At 39.2% G+C, this 17873-nt stretch overlaps 1 protein-coding gene across 1 annotated transcript in view; it reads left to right on the top strand.

Annotated features, from left to right (window-relative positions):
* Positions 1–1589: 1589 nt before the first annotated feature.
* LOC137128803 (cGMP-inhibited 3',5'-cyclic phosphodiesterase 3A-like) overlaps positions 1590–17873 on the top strand; it is a 60629-nt gene continuing 44345 nt past the window's right edge. The window contains exon 1 of the mRNA XM_067507348.1: positions 1590–4417. Within this exon, the coding sequence (XP_067363449.1) occupies positions 3509–4417 (909 nt within the window). The 5' untranslated portion in view covers positions 1590–3508. The remainder of the gene's footprint in view (positions 4418–17873) is intronic.

Here is a 17873-nt window from a genome sequence, read left to right on the forward strand (position 1 = left end):
AGAGATATCTTCCAGATCATTTTTGTCCCCAGAGACGAATTTTCTTCATGCTGTCAGTTTTGCATCATAAGCGTGTTTTGATGTTCAGAGATGGCAGGTGGTGCTGCAAGCAAGTGACCAGCATCACAATACATTTTGGTGATGAGCTAAAAGTAACATGACAAACATTACTGCACTTCTTGTCTAGACAAATCCACTCTGACCAGAAGCTATGATTTTTTATATTTCTTTTTCTATTACTAGCAATTTACCAAGGGATGTTGGAACAGGAAAAGAATTAAAGTAAAATATTTACTATATAGTAAGTGCTTACAAATGTATACATTACAGTACAATTGTACTGCCATGAATGTTTATTGCCCACAATCTACATAAAAAAACGACAGTTTTTGTCCCTGTAGATATACAGGTGTTACAGGCCTTGTATGAGAGCTGCTTTTTTATGAGTTTCTGATATGATCAAATTCCGCATTTTCTGTGACATTCACAGGCAATCACAAATGTGTTGTGTAATGTCTAGAGCAGAAACTTGTGTGTCCTTGGAATACAGGCGCTCCTCAGCCTCTGTTGATGTGTGCCACCGCACTCAAACCTGCAGAGTGCCACGAGCATATATAAAGAGTTTCCCCCTTGGAGCAGGAAACGGTCAGAGCGGCACCTTTAAATAACATTTCTGGTGTGTAGCAAAACATGGCGAGTCAAAGGGAAGAAGTGAGAAAGAGCAGTCCCCTCACTGCTGCACAGTCCCCAGAGACACAGTCCCTCCTCTACCCTCACATTTGCACATGGAGTCAGTGGCACGGGGCAGCAGCATAGCCCACATTCTCATTTAACAGGCGCAAGCACAGGCAGCTTGTTGTCTTTGGCAGCCAAACACTTAGCCAATGACGTTTCTCCAGCCTAGTGTGTCAAAACATGATGAATAGTTTTATGTGGCATTATCCAGAAAGGTTATGGCAACAGTAACACATTCTGTAATGTCTAAAAAGCAGAAGTTGGTTCACGAACACATATAGAGTAGGATAAGGCTGTGAACTGAGAAGAAAATACACCAAAGACAGTGACAGGCTTAGTTTTTGTTTACATTTTCACAACAGAAATGTGTGTGGAAGAGTGTTTTGTGCATGAGTTGGTGTGAGACAGACAGCAACAGTTTGATGATTGATTAAAGGGAGATGTTTTGTGTTTAACATTTTTCTCAGAAATACAGCTATGTACACATAAATGACAGAATAGAATAGAGAAAAAAAATCCCATTTTACATGGAGGTCTCTTGAAATCTTGAAAAATCTTGTTGCATCAAGATTAATAAGATTTAAAAAAAAAACAATAGCTACTTTTAACTAAAATGACACACATGGGGAAACACATTTCTTTATAATGTTGCAGCTGTAATATAATACAGATATGTGTAGATAGTGATGGACACTTTAAGTGTAACCCAGAGATTCTCAATGAGTCTGGTTCAGGTGTGGTTAAAGACTAAGTAAAGCAATATTTCAGCCCCTCTGATGCATATGGCGTTGGATGTAGTCAAATATGTGGTCTGTTGCACCTGTAACACTTTATTTTTGTTTCTTTCAGCCTTTTATTAAAAATAATCATTAGTCTTTATGTCCTGTTATATACCACAGACATTACACAAGCTTAGAGGATGATCCACTCAGACACGTCAGTATGTGAGGCCATGTAGGCAGCCGTTTGCATATAGCCTGATGACAGCCAAAAATGAAACACTCACATACAGTTCTGTTCAAGCAGTTCAAAATGATTGATGCCACTATTACAACACTTCCACAGTAAAACTGGAGGAGTGTTTTTGGATGTCTGTTATGTCAAAGAGCAAAAAATGTTATTATCAGGGCTACCTTTGCCAAAATGTGATTTACAGCGTGTTAGTGCAAATGCACAGAAAAGATAAAGCTGAAGCCTGCTGGATCACTCTGAGTCCGGAGTCTCGACCCACTTCATGATTCACAATTCATGATTACGCTCTTGGCCACGGTTGCAGAGTTGGTCACTGATTAGCAATAAGTGGGAAAGTCACGGGAAAGTTACTGTAAACTCCCAATAAGTCCGAAACCTAAAACAGTGACTGGAAGTGGTTTGTCACTTTGCAAAGCTGCAGTGTCAAAGAGTAAAAACAGCAAAGTCTTCTTGTCTATTAAATCGTCCTTCCCAGTACCTCTGACATCCAAACCAGACTTCTACAGAGGCAAATGTCCACAGTGATGGGATGACTAGAATATGAGATTTATGTCCTGGTTGCTCCTGTTGTGTAACACCTGTGTTACTTAATAACTCAAACGTCATCATAAATTACCAGTACATAATAAAAGTAACTGCACTCAACCAATTACACAAATGTTCTCTGCCTCTTTTTGAGCATGTGTATTGTTTTCCTTTTTGTGAACCAATGTATATGATTTAAATGAATTAGTAATATTACAGAGACAGCCACATAAAAGACTTCATGTGATTGCAGCACATCATTTTAAATCCCCTCATAAAATGTAGGCCAAACAGGTGAAGGCTTCCAACTTGTTCTGGGCTGTGCAGTCTGCCACACGGGAGGCAGAGGATGATGTGATTTGGGATTTTAATCCAGAAAAAAAGTAGTGGGGGCAGCAAAAAATGATTATTACCAGAGATAAAGTCTGTTTGTTGGTTGTTGGATTGCGCTTTTCATTTTATTATGCGGCTGTTTATTTGAAAGTGCTTCCAGAGTACATCCCTGAAAATAGCTTGTGCAAGCCACCAAAGAAAGTGAAATAAATGAAGATATTAGACATACACCTTTCTACAAAGCAGACTCAAGATTTGAGTGTTCAGTGACCTTAGACTGATAAATGATCATGTTTGAAGTTGTGTAGCCAAGGCCTGCTGCTATATGTATACAGCACAGTCCATCTCTAAAATGAATCAAAGAATTAGTGCTGTTAATTCTCATAATGGGCTGATCCATCTTCCAGAACAAGCCAGGAAATCTTCATGTAAACATGGCGTGCATCCACAGAGATGTGAGTCACATCCAGGACACACTGCAGCCTGAACAGAAACATGGAAAGTGGCCCAAACGTGATGGAGGAATCACCGGAGCGGCACAAGAAGGGGATAGTGTGCAGTGGGAGGGGAAAGAAAGAGAGAGAGGGGATGAGTGAGAGACTATGTGGAGGAGTGGATGCAGTGGCCTAGATGTGTGAAACGCCAGGGTTGCTTTTTTGGTTCACTGCTTGACTTCCAGGGGCAACACAATAGTAGATCTACTATAATGGGAGAGTTCTGAAGCACAAAACGTAATGTAAAGGAAGAGTGAATCCCAGTTGTTAATATGTTTACTTCTTGAAGTTTGGTTTTGGGGGAAAAAGCCTCACTGGCCAATATTTTGGTGTCAACATGCACTGTCATGGGAAATACATGGCGACCATGTAGAATGAGACACTCACACAAATACTAAATGTGTTATTTTCCCGGACGGTCAGCGCAGCATTCCGCTTGACTGATAGTGATGGCCTTGGAGGCGGCCAACGACAGAGGTTCATCAAGAAGTGCTCACGAAAAACATCCCGGGGCAGCGTTGGAGCGCAACGGCTACGTGAAGACATGTGTCACCCCGTTGTTCCAGGACGCAGGGAGCCAGTCGTGGCTGAGACTCGCCGTGACATGGACTTGCCGAGGAGTGTCGTCTGCGGTCTGCGTTGCCTCTGTCTCCGTTACTCTCGCTCTGCTGCTCAGATTGGTCGACTGGGATGCAGGCAGCAGCAGCAGCAGCAGCGGAAATAGCAGCAGCTCCGGATCTCCTTTTCATTTGGCGGTGGGCTGCGCTGTGGACTGTCTTTTTACTGCGTGTTACTGCGTCTCCCCAGTTTTTACACTCGTATGTGCCTTCTTCTGGGTCGGGCTGTATCTCATCCGCTGCGGACTTTTCATCCGTACCGCGCTCTGTTTGTTAGCTTTGTGCCACTTGGGCGAAGCCGCGGCGCAGTGCCTCCTGCGCGAGGACCAACTGCTGTCCCCAACTGCAACCCTGGTAGTCCTCGGCTGCCTGGGCAGCGGGGCTTTGCTGGTCGTCCGGTTGGGTCAGGGAGTGTCCATCGTCGTCCTTATTAGCGTCATCAGGCCCGCGTCCCTCGCCTCTCTGAGCGTGGTCCGGGCCAGCTGGAGACCCCACCTGGCCTACCTGCTGGGGTTGCTGGGAGTTTTGCTTGCGAGGTATGTGGACCGGCTCCTGCCGGCCTCACGGACCAGCAAGACGGGGTGCTGTGGCTCTGTGACCGGGGCTAAGGAGGACGACATCCCTGTCTACAAAAGGAGACGGAGGTCCAGCTCCATAGCGGCCTCGGAAATGATGGCTCATAGTCAGAGCAACAGCAAGTCCCACCGCAGGACTTCGCTGCCTTGTATTCCGCGGGACCAGGTAGGACATGTCCAACTTTGGACAGCCGACCCAGAACATGCTTGATGTTTTGTTATTGCTTGACTTTTTGGTGTGACTTCTCTTTCTCTGATGGCATGTGTGACAGCTTTGCGCGCTTTCCCATTAGCCTGACACGGAAAACAGAAATCGTAACAACAAGCTTCGTTATTACCGTATTAATAATTAGTTTTTAGTTTTAGACCTGCACCCACACGCGCCGAGAGCCTGACTAGTAGTTTTGCGATTTACGCTTCTTATCTGCACATTGTTGTTTACTTTCAGTCTGAAAAGTTGGTCATCATCAATGTGCTCTGCACGGATTGTGCTGCTGATAAGCAGGTGGACGCTGCACTTGGCGTGTTAAGTTGCTGCCAGTTAGTTTGCGTGTGAGTGTTTGTGTGTTTGTTTGCGCCGCGCGCATGCATAGGTGTGAAGTCACCTCAAAATACATGTTTGATGCCTCTCTTCTGCCAGTGGTGCGGTGTACATGTACCTGAACTTCTGAATTTGGTCCAAGTGTTTTCTTATAAAGACCAGGTTTTGTGTTTCATTTTATAGTTTTTTTTTTTTTGCAGTAGTGTCAGTAGGAGAACCAGCAGAGGGGATTATCATTAGTCACCATGCCACTGGACTCTGGTCTTACTCAGATGTGTTATTTAAAATAAAAGTAAGTATTTTTGTTTTTTTGTGTAGAGAGGAAGGCCGCTGATAAAGGCAAATGTTATCGATGAGATACGTCAAAATGAGCTAGATATGACCAACAACCCATGAATGAGCAGGATGTGCTCTGCCCTGACTACTGGTTCAATGAGCTAACTAGGACCTTAGAGAACCAACTTGAGCTGCTCACATCCCAAAATAGCAGCCACTTTAGCTTATCAACATGTTTTCTTAAACTGTATTGTATTTTTGTATATTGCCTTTTAAGTGGGACTCTGTAAGAATAACATCCTATGAATCAGCATGTCAGCATCTGTAAATGCGCAGCTGAGGTGAACAGTATCCTACAGAGCATCCTCTTATCATCTCACTACATACTCACCTTACAGCATAGTTGATAGATAGATGGTCACTCTGCTCATTATAAGAGGTTCAGACTTCAAACTTTGCAGTGGCTTTGACTTTGTCCTGATATAGATTTTGTTTCTATGTGTGTGTGTGTGTGTGTATATATATATATATATATATATATATATATATATATATATATATATATATATATACACTTACAGAAACTGTACAGATTTTTTTAGAAAAAGCACAAAACAAGAAAACATTGTCACTATAAACTGCACCTGTACTCAAATCATTAAGCCTCCAACTGAAAGCCAAGAGGAAACTTTACAATTATAAATAGGGGCATCCTGATACTGATAGCAGTATCGGGTATCAGGTCAGATACTGGTCTTGTGTACTTGTATTTGTACTTGATAAACTTCTCCAACACTGCACCCAACAAAGCCCTAACCTCACCTCAGTTGAACCGGTTGGCGAAGGTGGAACAATATAAATAGGCTTAAGCTGACTTCAAGCTTCAGTTTTAACAGTCATTTTCATGTTTCTCAAGATTACTTTAAACATGTTAAATATTTATGGGTGACGTCTGTGACAGCGGAGGGAGATCCACAGCAACTACAGTGTTACCTGAAGTTTGTTTTGAAGTTATTTTATCTCCATTTCCCTCTGTACACTCTACAGTCTGTGTTTTCACACCCTAAACTCTTTTTTATGTCTTTTTTTCTTTTTAATCCTATTTTTGTCTTATTTTTATTTTTTATTCAGCAAAAGTTGCTTTGTCTTTAAAACACTGCTCACCTCCACACTGTAGCTTTAAAATCCCATTTAAACAATAATTTTGTAATACTATCAACTTTTGCATGAAATCTGAAATGGATTACAGACTTTCAGTAGTTTAGTTTCAAGCTAAATACGTTTTTATAAACTGAAAATAATGATGCCTGTCTCCTGTAAAAGTCGCTCTAGTGTTATTAGGGTGTTAAGCAGAATGATATAATTCATTGCACAGACATTCACTTAGCTTTTTATAAAGAAGTCAGTTAATGAAATTAAATGTTTTTATTTGGTGTTCAGTTTACTTGAGCTTGTACTCATTTTGTGTGAGTGACGGTGATCCAGCAATCCTCATTTGCAACACATGTACTCATCTGAAATCACACACTTTGTACAGTATTACAGATTTTATTGGAAGATGGAACCGATCTTACATCAGCTTTCTGACTCGTGATGCTTGCTTGTTCACCGCTAATAGGTATCCAGGGAACACTGAGTTAGTGGGCTATCTGTACTATTAGACCAGCTCCATTACCCATTCTATCCTGCCATGTCTGGCACAGGAGTGATGACAAATTGAGCATTGAAACTTAAGAAAACTTCACAATTGACCAGATGCCGAGGACAGTGTGTCCTCCTGTAGCCTTTCATCAGTGAGAGGAAGATAAAGATTGATAGGACCCAGAAAAAGAACCCAAACAAAAGGATTACACATTGGGTTTTAATATAGTAGAAGAAATTTACAAAAACGTTTCATTTTTTAAATAGTTTTTATGTGTTATTTTATTTTTATTTTTATTTTTTGTGTTTTTAAAGTACTATTAGTAATATTGTAATATAGGTAATTGTAAGCAGAATTAACTGACATGATACATGATATAAATAAATACAAAATAACAAATTGATGAATTGAAATGGAAATCCTGCCATTTTCGCTTTGTCCTTTTGTCGCAATTAACATACTGTGTAAACAGACTGGTACCTTATCAGAGCTTATGTGCTAAAAACAAATGCCTGCTCCAGCTGTAACAGCACAGTTGAAAGTTATGATTATGAACAAAAACTAAAAATGTTCCACTGGTAAATCCTAATAAAGTAGTCAATACTACTTTAAGCGATGCCAAAACCATTTAAAACAGTTTTTGTAAATGTGGCCTAAATGTCTGATTTTGTGACAGCCTTTCTAAAACATTGTGACGCATGATGCAAGGGTTTAAATTGGAAGGTGTGCAAAATTCGCAGGGGATTGGTTAAATTAATTGTTGCAATCACATCGTGAATTCCTGGAGGGACTGAAAAAAGCTGTGTGGAGCTGCAGAGTTGGGTGATAAATTTGCAGTGGTTTTTAATATCAGCAATAGAGGTTCTCAGTTAGGAGTTTACTGATAAACACATGGATTTAACGATAACCTGCAGTGTAACACAGTTTTCTCTGTTGGTTATAATGGTGGTTAATTTCTTACTCTTTTTTACCTACGTCATTTATTTAAGTGTAAAGTACCAAAAACAATATTAGGACCTCCAGGTACATCGTGGAGCAGAAAACTCTATCTTGTGTACATTGCTTTAGAGTAAAAACAGTCAATTACAGTCAACGTAATCACAATACTACCAGTTGATGATCATTTAATTGTGTCAGAGATATCATAGAAAGACATTTAACAATTTACTCAAATCAGTTCACGTTTCCTTCACATTCTCTTTTCCTTTATCTTTCTTTCTTCTTCTCCTCTCTCTAAAGCCATCTCTCTGACATAGAAACACATAGTTTGCAGGTCCATACTGTAGATTATGAAGCTCTCCAGAGTGCAGTTGTACCTTAGAGAAGTGGGGGTTTTCATCAAGTGTTGGTTGTGCAGTATTTATGAAGCAGGCTGGTGCAGCCTGCCAGGCCAGAGGCAACACAGACACTCTGTTGAACTGGAAGCTGGAAAATAGCATCGGCTCGGCTCCGTGGCTTTATTTCTGTTAATTTTATATTTCAGCTGAATGGGTTGTATTTTTGCTGCTCATACTGATATGTAGTACAAATTACCTCATTTTACCATGTTACGAGGTTTCTACAGTATCAACACGATATAATGTGGAGAGCTAATAGTGAAAGATTTAACATTTTTTAATCCATTATAATCTTTTTGCATAGCTCCGCACACAGCCCTCGTGTATTGACAGAAGTTGTTTGTCTTTTAGCCAGGGTCTCAGTGGAATGGGGATTTTGGGGGAAAGGCCTCTGGTAGTAATTTTTGGATCTGATGCAGTTGAAAAGCGCTTGCTCTATACACAATAATAGCAGACATAAATAGAAAGTCTAAATAAAGTAACAAGATTTCCAAGTGTTTTGCTTTTTGATGTTTCACATGCACTTTTCTTTTTCTCTCTATTATGCAACGACAACAGTTCATTACACAAATACTGGCAGTAACTCATTTTACCCAAGCCCAACAAAATATGATAATAAGCTACTAGACAGTGAAGCATTTTTGGCCCGACACCTTAAAAAGGTTTTTTAACTGTAATTGTAATAGTTCTCTGGTCATTTAAGGAGGTCAGACTTTGAATAAAGTTGTACTGTGTTGCATAACATTTTAATCATCTAATCATCATACAGTATCTGTGTCAGACACGATAGAGATATGAGGGAGAGAGAGTAGGACTTTAAAGCAGAAACAGGTGCTCTGAAATCTATTTAAGGGGAAGACCCACATTCTCTCATTGACGCACATACTTTTCCTGGTAGACACGCAACCTGTTCAGGTCGCCAGAGCAATCTTACTGTGAGCTGCACACAGGGTTATTATATATTTGCTGAAGTAAGCAAGAATAAAGTTTTTATGCCCACTGAATAGATACTACAGTTAGGTTGTAACAGCTCCTGTGCCAGAAAGAACACTGATGCTGGATAATTTGCAAAACACATTACCACTAAAGGTTTTATAAGGCAGATACTTAAAAGAACATCCTGGATACCAAGAGACATATTTCAGTGCTTCGTCAGTCATGAAAATTATGTAGGCAGCTTGCATTGCAAGTGGTCACATTTATGGAGAAAGGGACAAGAAGAAACTAATGAGGAGACCTAAAAGGTTTTACTGTGTCTCAAATGTGAGTTGTAGGTTATTGGCTTGGCATTTTCCATTCAAACTGCAACACTAAAAATGTGAACTGCACAGCCTTAAGCTCCCAGTATGAGACCATATAATGTGTGTGTGTGTGTGTGTCTGTGTGTTAAACGAAACTATGACAAATCCCATTTAGTCTGCTGGATTTTGTTGTCTTTTGTGCATTTGTTACCAGTTGATGGTGTACAGAAACAGAGACAGCAGCAGTGACATTGAAAACATTGTATCTTTATTTCTGTAAAATTAAGCACGTGCAAATGCATGAATTAAGTTATATATTCATTCTAAGATGCTTAATTTGTTAAACGAGTGACTTAACTGCATGTTAACCATGGTGGTTCCTGCTAGCATCTCATAGCTTCATCTTGTTTACAATTAACAGCCAGAGGTTAAATGTACTGCTCTCGGATTTAGTGGAGGAGCAGCAGTGTTATTGGCTGTGGATTTTTTCGCCCCCCCCCACCAAAAAAGGTCTGTGACTTTATAAAAAATTTGTGTCCGCAGGATGACATTGCCAAATGTGCATCTCAAGATCCACAAATGCATCAATGAAACTGTGTAGTTGCAAAATAAGTTCAATCAGTAGATTTTTATTTTAGATTTTGTCACTTTCTATGTATGTGCACATACATTAGAAAACAGCTTTTCTCTTGTCAAACCGTTAATCGGTAGAAGACGAGAATGAAAGAAATGAGGCAAATAAGGTAAAGCATCTGAAGTCAAACATGAAGTCAAAGCAAAAGTGATTGTGTTTGGGATACCAGAGCTTTAACTGCAGCTTTTGTGAATGGGCAATTTCATATTTCATTCCTAAGAAATACTGGGAAAATGGGAAAAGCTAGACTGAATGACATACTCTGAGGACAATGGAAGAGAGGAAGAAAGATGGGTTAAAAAAGAAGTGATTAAAAGAACCTACTGGCATTAGCACAGCCTGCACCCAGCCCTAAGCACCAGTCAAATAGTCAAAAGTGAGTGAATGTGTGTGTGTGTCTGTGTGTGTGTTTGGGGTGCGGGAAACTAGCTTGAGGGGACCTAATGCGAACTACTGCGTGAGAGAGATGGAGGGACGGAGAGTGGGAGCAGAGGAAAGAGAGAGTGTTGAATGATTTGCTGGGGAGGGCAAGAAAAAGAGGGGGAGTGATAGGAGGTTTGCTGCCAAGCACAGCAGAAGTGTTGATGGTGAAAGGACAAACTATCTGGTCTCTTTGTTCAGCCCGTATGCTGCCGATCTAAACACACAATTGCTCAGAGCTATCTCTCAGACTTACAGACACACTGTTAAGGCAAGTTTCAGTTGATCACATGTGGTTTGTGCAACAGAAATTGTGTGTGTGTGTGTGTGTGTTTCCTTGTTTGTCTCTGTGTAATGTGAATATGGCTCTTCGCCATGTGCTCCTACAGAGAGACAAGAGGGCCAGGAAAAGGGAGCAATAGCAAAAAAAAAAAAGAAAAAAAGTGTGTGTATGAGAGTAGCTGCTAGGGCTTGCTGCTGAAACGCAGTAGCAAATAATTTTAACCTGGCCTGGCCACTACTGTATACATGTGCTGACACATTCACACACACAAACACATACAGTGGCTTCCCTGCTGGCTGTCCAAATGAGGTTTGGTGGCCTTGGACAAGGATTGCCTTGTTACTCAATTCAATGGTGTGTTTTAAGTCCAAAATATGCTTGGTAAGAGGTGAGAGGGGGGGAGGGTGCTTAGGCAGGGGGCAGCATTGACAAGCAGAATCTAGATCTGTCCATACGTTTGTCTGTATGTCTCTCTCTACTGTAAACATTCTCACCATGTAACAGACCATCAACAGGGGAGAGTTAAAAACTTCCAGTCTGAGCTAGAAAGTTCCGTTTTACACTTGATAGCTAGAGATTCCCCATCTTTACCCCTTTTCTTACTCTGCAGACACAGTGTATGAGTATTTTGGAAACTCTAGAGTCAGTTAAAGGATAATAGGCAAGATATTTAAACTGTATTTATGCAGGAATGCCTGGCATGCACTCCTCTATGTGTTCTTTCACAGCTGTGCCCTTGGTTTGCCGACTCAGTTAACACCTACTGACATACCTGAGAGCTGCTCAGTAGCTCTACTATGTGTTAGTGAGCCTAAATAATGTTGAAGTTTTATTTTGTCTTTTTATAATGATCATCCAATCCTATCAAAAAAAAAAAATCTTGGGCAAACAAAGGATTTATCACGTTAACAAGCACCGTCGGCCACATACTGGGGACTTTGCCATTATTAGCCAAAACACACAGAGCCATACTGTTGCACTTAATAACATTTTCTTCATTATGATCAACACTGACAACCCAATTTATTCTCAGCTCACCTGTGTCTCTATTTTCTCTCTGCTAACACACTGTAGCTTCAATGACACCACCTGGAACTCAGACTTACCCCACTGGGTAGAGGAGCTCAGACATAGTAAACTTCTTAACAAATGTAGTTGTAGGGTGGACGTGCAGCTAATTTGGAAGCAGTTCATATTGTTTTTTCCCTGAATAAACTACCCACTTCATTACAAGGAAGAATATGCTACGCAAGTCACAACAGGCCAGTTGAACTTATTGTCCATGTAGGTTGTTTTCCACATAAGTAGTTGAAATAGCACCTCCACATAAAGAGGCAGCCTTCTGTTAAAATTGCATCCCTTTTGGCGCAGGCACTAAAATGGATTCAAAAAAGTTAAACCTCATTACTTTTATTACGTGTGTATTTCACATAATTAATGTGTACATAACAACCAAGTGTTTCTGTGTGTACGCAGTGTGTGGACATTCACACACACATAGTGGAGCTACCAGATGTGCTGAATTGTTAATGTGGGTTAGATCACTCACTCAATCAAGCAATGTCACTTTTGCTCTCATACACGCCAAAGCATGTCGGCAGCCATGTTACAAATGTTACAACTAGGGTAATCAAATAATGTAAATAAACATAATACTTATTCATCGTGTTTCATGATAAGGGGGCAGCAAAGGCTGAGTTGGTAGGGTATCAACCATAAGATCAGGGGTTCGCTGCCCTGGTCATATGCCAAAAATCTGATAGCTGGTCCCAAGCCTGGTAAGGGTATACAATGTAAAAACCTCTGATAAATCTTCATGCAGACCACATGATCCGCTGTTACGACCCCAAGCTTAGACGATAACCTGTAAGGGAGATTTTTTTTTTTACCTGGTCTGTCTCTAAAACCGTTCTAACCACAATGGCTTTTTGACACAACAGTCATTTCAATGCTAAGAAAAGACGGAGAAACTAACTGACTTTAAACTTTTAGCACTCTTCAGTTAATTTAAGTATATTTATATGTCGTAGTTTTGATTGTTATTGAGACGGTTCCAAATGGACAGTAGAAGAAAGTGGTTCGGAAATAATTCTGAAAGAAAAGACATATTGAACTTTATTTTCTATGTGAATTTTTAATTGATTCACTCATGGGTCAAAATTAATTTAAACTCAAACATTTTAAAATACCTTCACAGCAAAAAATGATATATGTCATTAATTTAGGTAATTAATCAGAGAGCATGTATGTCATTAGACTAATTTTTAATTTGACAACAATCAGCTTATTATGTTATTATTATTATATTATGTTATTATACTGCCTGTTTTTACTGGAGAGCATCACTAAGGGATAAAATGTATTCCCGGACCTTTACAACTGGGTGTGAAGCTAATGCAAATATATACTGATGGGGCAATGTTTTATAATTTCTGCTAAAATAACCAGCTATAGTTCCATATGAACAAACCCTATTTTACAATGGCTTCTTCAATGGCCTCGTATTTTACTCTTTATTTTTTGACCAATCCATGATTCGTGACATAATCTGATTAGGTTAGTATGTGAATTTGATAAATGCTACGTAATTTTATTAGGTTGACTTAAGTTCCAAATTTTTATATAAATCAACACATCTGGGAACCTCACCACTGTCACATATCACTGGAGCATTATTTACAAATCTGTTGGCATTTCTTTTGATGGAGAAATGAACACTGGGCTGAGGCTGGACACACAAAATATGGGTTTGTAGATATTATACACCACGCAATTCACCGTGCCACCAAAGTAGCAGTTCCAATTGAATCTGAGCATGTTTGTATCAACCCAGTCTCACATACAATAACAGAATATATATATCACAATAGACGTGTTACTATACAAGGAAAAACATTTTCCAATATGGGCCTTAAAAAGCAGTTTCTGTTGCCTACTTATTTCTATTGATTTGAACACACATTACATGGCTTTCTTTTCTAGCAGTGAAGTTAAAGTATGAAATGGCTGACATTTCTTACATTTTCATTGGAAAATGCAACATTTTAGTATAGTTTAGTTTTGCCATAAAATGCATTTTATTAACTTTTATAGTTATTAAGTGAGCTGACATTAAAAAAAAGTCCCTGTGGTTTAAATTGAGATGATCTGTCTGATCTCGTGTCTTAAAAATTTTTTTAAGGGACATACAAGGCTAAACTTTTGAGGCATCATCTGAAATTTAAAATTTGTACAGGCCAGTTCTGTAGAGAAGCACCACTTCCCCAGTCCCCCTTGTCTTGTCAATACATTTGAGCGATTTCTGAGTAGTACCCAGTTTTACAGTGGACAGAATATGCTAGGAAAATATTTTCATTATTGTGTTGCTATCCTTAATTTGTGCTTGGAGGCTGCTTACATAAACATTTTTTTAACGATTTCCAGAACTGATGAAGTAACAAACTAAAGACAAATGAAACTTATTTTATCTACAGCAGGTTTTACATGGTGTTTGCATAATATTGTGCTCTTGATAGTTAATTTGATTGAAACTGTTACATTTAAATTACATTACATTTAAACACTTTAAACGTTAAGCTTAGAGAGCTGAGAATATATAAAAATAGCTAGACTGCTGCATTAAATTGGCAAATTGTTTTCCTCAAGGAATTTTGCCTGAGGCCCTTTAAATTTACAATAACAAAATCCGTCTTTATTTCTCTCATTGTATCTCTTATCCGCACTGAGCCTTTCTCTGCCTCCCTTCCCTGTCTGTCACTTTTGTGTCTGTCTGTCCCCCTCTGCTTTCCCCCACTCACCCCATTTCCTCTCTGTCGAACTTTCACAGGACAAATGCCAAAAGCAGTATTATTGTGTCCTCAGCTGCCATCACTCACTGCTTATGTAAGACACTGATGATGTCTGTGTGTGTATGTGTCTGTGTATGTGTGCTTGTGTTTTTGCCTGGCTTCAGTCCTAATATGCCTTCTCTTAATTCACAGTCGTCCAAGCGTATCCCAGCAGTCCCATTTCAGGTCTACAGACGTATCATCGATTAGACCTTGACCTTTTGATCTGTTGAGACACCATTTTAAAACTATGAACAATCAGCAGCAGTGGGAGGGATTTTGTAAAGAGAGTTTAGCAGAGTGATCCATGTTGTAGTTTTTATTTGGCAAGAATCACAACCCAGATCAGTTCTAGCATTGCTATTACATGAGTGATGATCAGTATCTGCACCAAGAATGCCAAATAACAAATGAAAATTTGTGTTTTTTTTGTTTCTTTGTAAATTCAAGGAACTTGAATGAAAAGGTGGTGGTGGTAGAAATCAATTACAGCGACAAGCGCTATGAGATGTAAAGTCCAACAAGTAAGTTAGACTAAACGAATCAGTTCACTCCTGGAATATATTTTAACTATAATGACTTTGCTTGTTCATTGGTAATGATAAGGCTAAAACAGGCAAATACAGACATTACTGCGTCATTCTCGTTTTTAAAAATCACATTTTTCTTTTTATTACATAGTGCCCTATCATGATGTCTTTGTCTCTGGTATGTTTCACTGTGTGTGGAGTAGAGAGTGTATTTCAGGTCAAGTTTCAACATTCAGAAATAATTGGATCCATTCTATAAATGGCACCCTATTTTTTCTGTGATCTGTGGTAAAGCATCACGCAGTGAACGCTTGGTTCTCATCTGAAGTGCAGACGAGGGAGCCTTGGGCTGTGATGTGTGTACATGATGCTGCTCCCCCCCATCCCTCTCTCTCTCTCTTGCTTTCTCTCTCCCTCTCTCTCTCTCTGTGTCCCTGCATGTCTCTGCCTCACACAGACACAGGCACACACATACACACAAATGTATGTGTGGCCTGTTTGGTTCCTTAAGGCTTGTTGCAGATTGTGCTAATGTCATCGCATTCTCTTCTTTCATTCATCTTGTTTTCCAACATCCTTCTCTTGCTTTTTCTCCCTCTATCCTCCTCCGTTTCTCTCTTCAATCTCATTCAACAAACAATTAAAAGAGTGAGTCCTTATTGGAAGAAGGTGTGAATTTATAGCATCTTTGGTTTTACCACTTAGTGTATGGAATTGTACTTCTTTAAATGTCGTACTGGGGACTAACATTATGTTGTTGGCCCTCCAGACTGAGTGTATTCTTTTTCGTGTACACACACGTCATCCGTAAACACCAACAAAAGTCAGAGGTTTTGTTTAGGTTGTACAATATGAAACAGGAACAGTAATATTGGATCGATATTATTTCGAGAGAAAAAATCATATCATTCTCATTATTTACAGTAATGATTACTTTGAAGTTACAGGACTGTACTAGAGGGTCGAGTGAATGTTTTCCTAGGAGAAATTGCTCAGATACTGCAAACAGCCATAAAATGTTTGTTTCCTGTGGGTTTTGACAATGGCAATAGGCCTAGAATCTAAAAATAACTGTTTCTGTTGCAAAGTGTATTGGTTTAAACAGTTTATAACTTCTTTATTCTTATAACTGGGCATACTGTTGACATTATTTTGGCTAATAAAGCCACTGCACATGCACAATCCACATAGACAAGTGTTTTCACTAGTGAAACCTTTGTGTGTGTGTGTGTGTGGACAGGGCTCTCTACATCTTTATAATCTTAACAGTGTTCAGTGGTATCACAGACTTTTGAGTGCAGTGCCACCCAGCTTCCAAAACTCCTGCGTACAGGAATCAAGGGTCTTTAAATAATCTAACCAATTTGTCACATAATTAGCCCTTTTCATATAAAACTGGAAAAAAGACTATTTCTTTACAGAGATACAAAGTGCTTCCTGTCCAGTAGCTATTGCCTTAAAGCAGTTCTGCTTACTGTTTTGCTCCTGTTTCCAACATTGTCCATAATTAACCAAATATACTACTGTGTAGAGAAACCAACTTTCTCTGGTAATAAGGTTTCTCTGATTTTCACAGTGTAGTAACAGAACATGCTGCTTGTGGACTTTATTATTGTACTTTATTGGACTTTATTATTTTTTTTGCTATGTGTCAGTGCAGAGTGACACTGCAGGGGGAGAGACAAGAAAAGAGAGAAACAAACTGCTGACACAGTGAATAAAATGTGCAGTGGAAAGAAACTTTTTAAGACTTATTTCATTTAAAAGGATTTAAAAATGAGTGCATCTAAACACACTTTTAAAACCAGATGTCTCTGCACTGTTGCTGTTCTGTGAGTCTGTGAGGTTGCAGGAAGTGTTGACAGAACCTCAATACAATAAGATAAAATTGAAAACATATTATTACTAAAAAAAATTGTATACTTGTATAAAAAGTTGTAAACGTATCTTTAAATGTAAACATTGACCATAGTTTTAGTACTTATAATTTAAGTACTTGATACATTTGAATAATTTCAATATGTATGTGTAATTTGTTGTTAGGACAATTCTGCGACCGCTTGTTCCATGCAAAATAGTTGTGCCCTTCCTGGTGGACATGTAAAGTGGTCTTTATCTTCCTCGGGTTAGATAAAAGGGCAGCGTGGAAAACTGGAGATACTGTATATCTGAAACCTCCACTTTCACTGAGGGAAGGATTTTCCACTTTAACATACAGCATATGGCTTCTTTCACTCCTGTCTCAAACTATTCTCTCTGTCCAAAACATTATTGTCCTCAGAAAAAGAGGGTTGACGCTGTCTAGTCTTTCCACAGTAGAGCTTGAAACACTTTTAACTGCCCTGTACTACGTACATCATTTACAGTCTTTCACTTTTCTTGCTATGCTTTTACATTCCTGTGTTCCTCTGAGTTTTTGCCTCAAAATGTACAGAACGTATGTGAGTATGTCAGTCAATATAACATTAACTTCAGGATAACATCACCTGGATGATTGACAATCTTCAGTGTCAAAAATTTCCCATTTGAGTTTTTGAGAATTTTATTCACTGTGTCAATAAGATTTAACCTATTACGTTTTGCAGACACTTGTTTTTTACTCTAAAGGTTGACATTTGTGTTTGTTAGTTTATTAGCCAAGCAGTGGGCATGTTAACAATGCCTCTATCAGATGACTGGAACCGTTTTTTTTTCTCGACTTACGGTGTCATTACCTGTCTCTCACTCTATAGACTACAGACTACAGACTCTTGTTTAAATAAAGAAATTAGAATTCACGTGTAGGTGTAGTTCATGAATGTGTCAATCAACTTCTCACACGTGAATGCAGACACACATGGGTGTTTAATAAGATCAATAAGCAATCGCTGGTGTGCTTTGGTTTCACGGTG

This window comes from Channa argus, chromosome 6 (genome assembly GCF_033026475.1).
Source record: "Channa argus isolate prfri chromosome 6, Channa argus male v1.0, whole genome shotgun sequence".
NCBI lineage: Eukaryota > Metazoa > Chordata > Actinopteri > Anabantiformes > Channidae > Channa > Channa argus.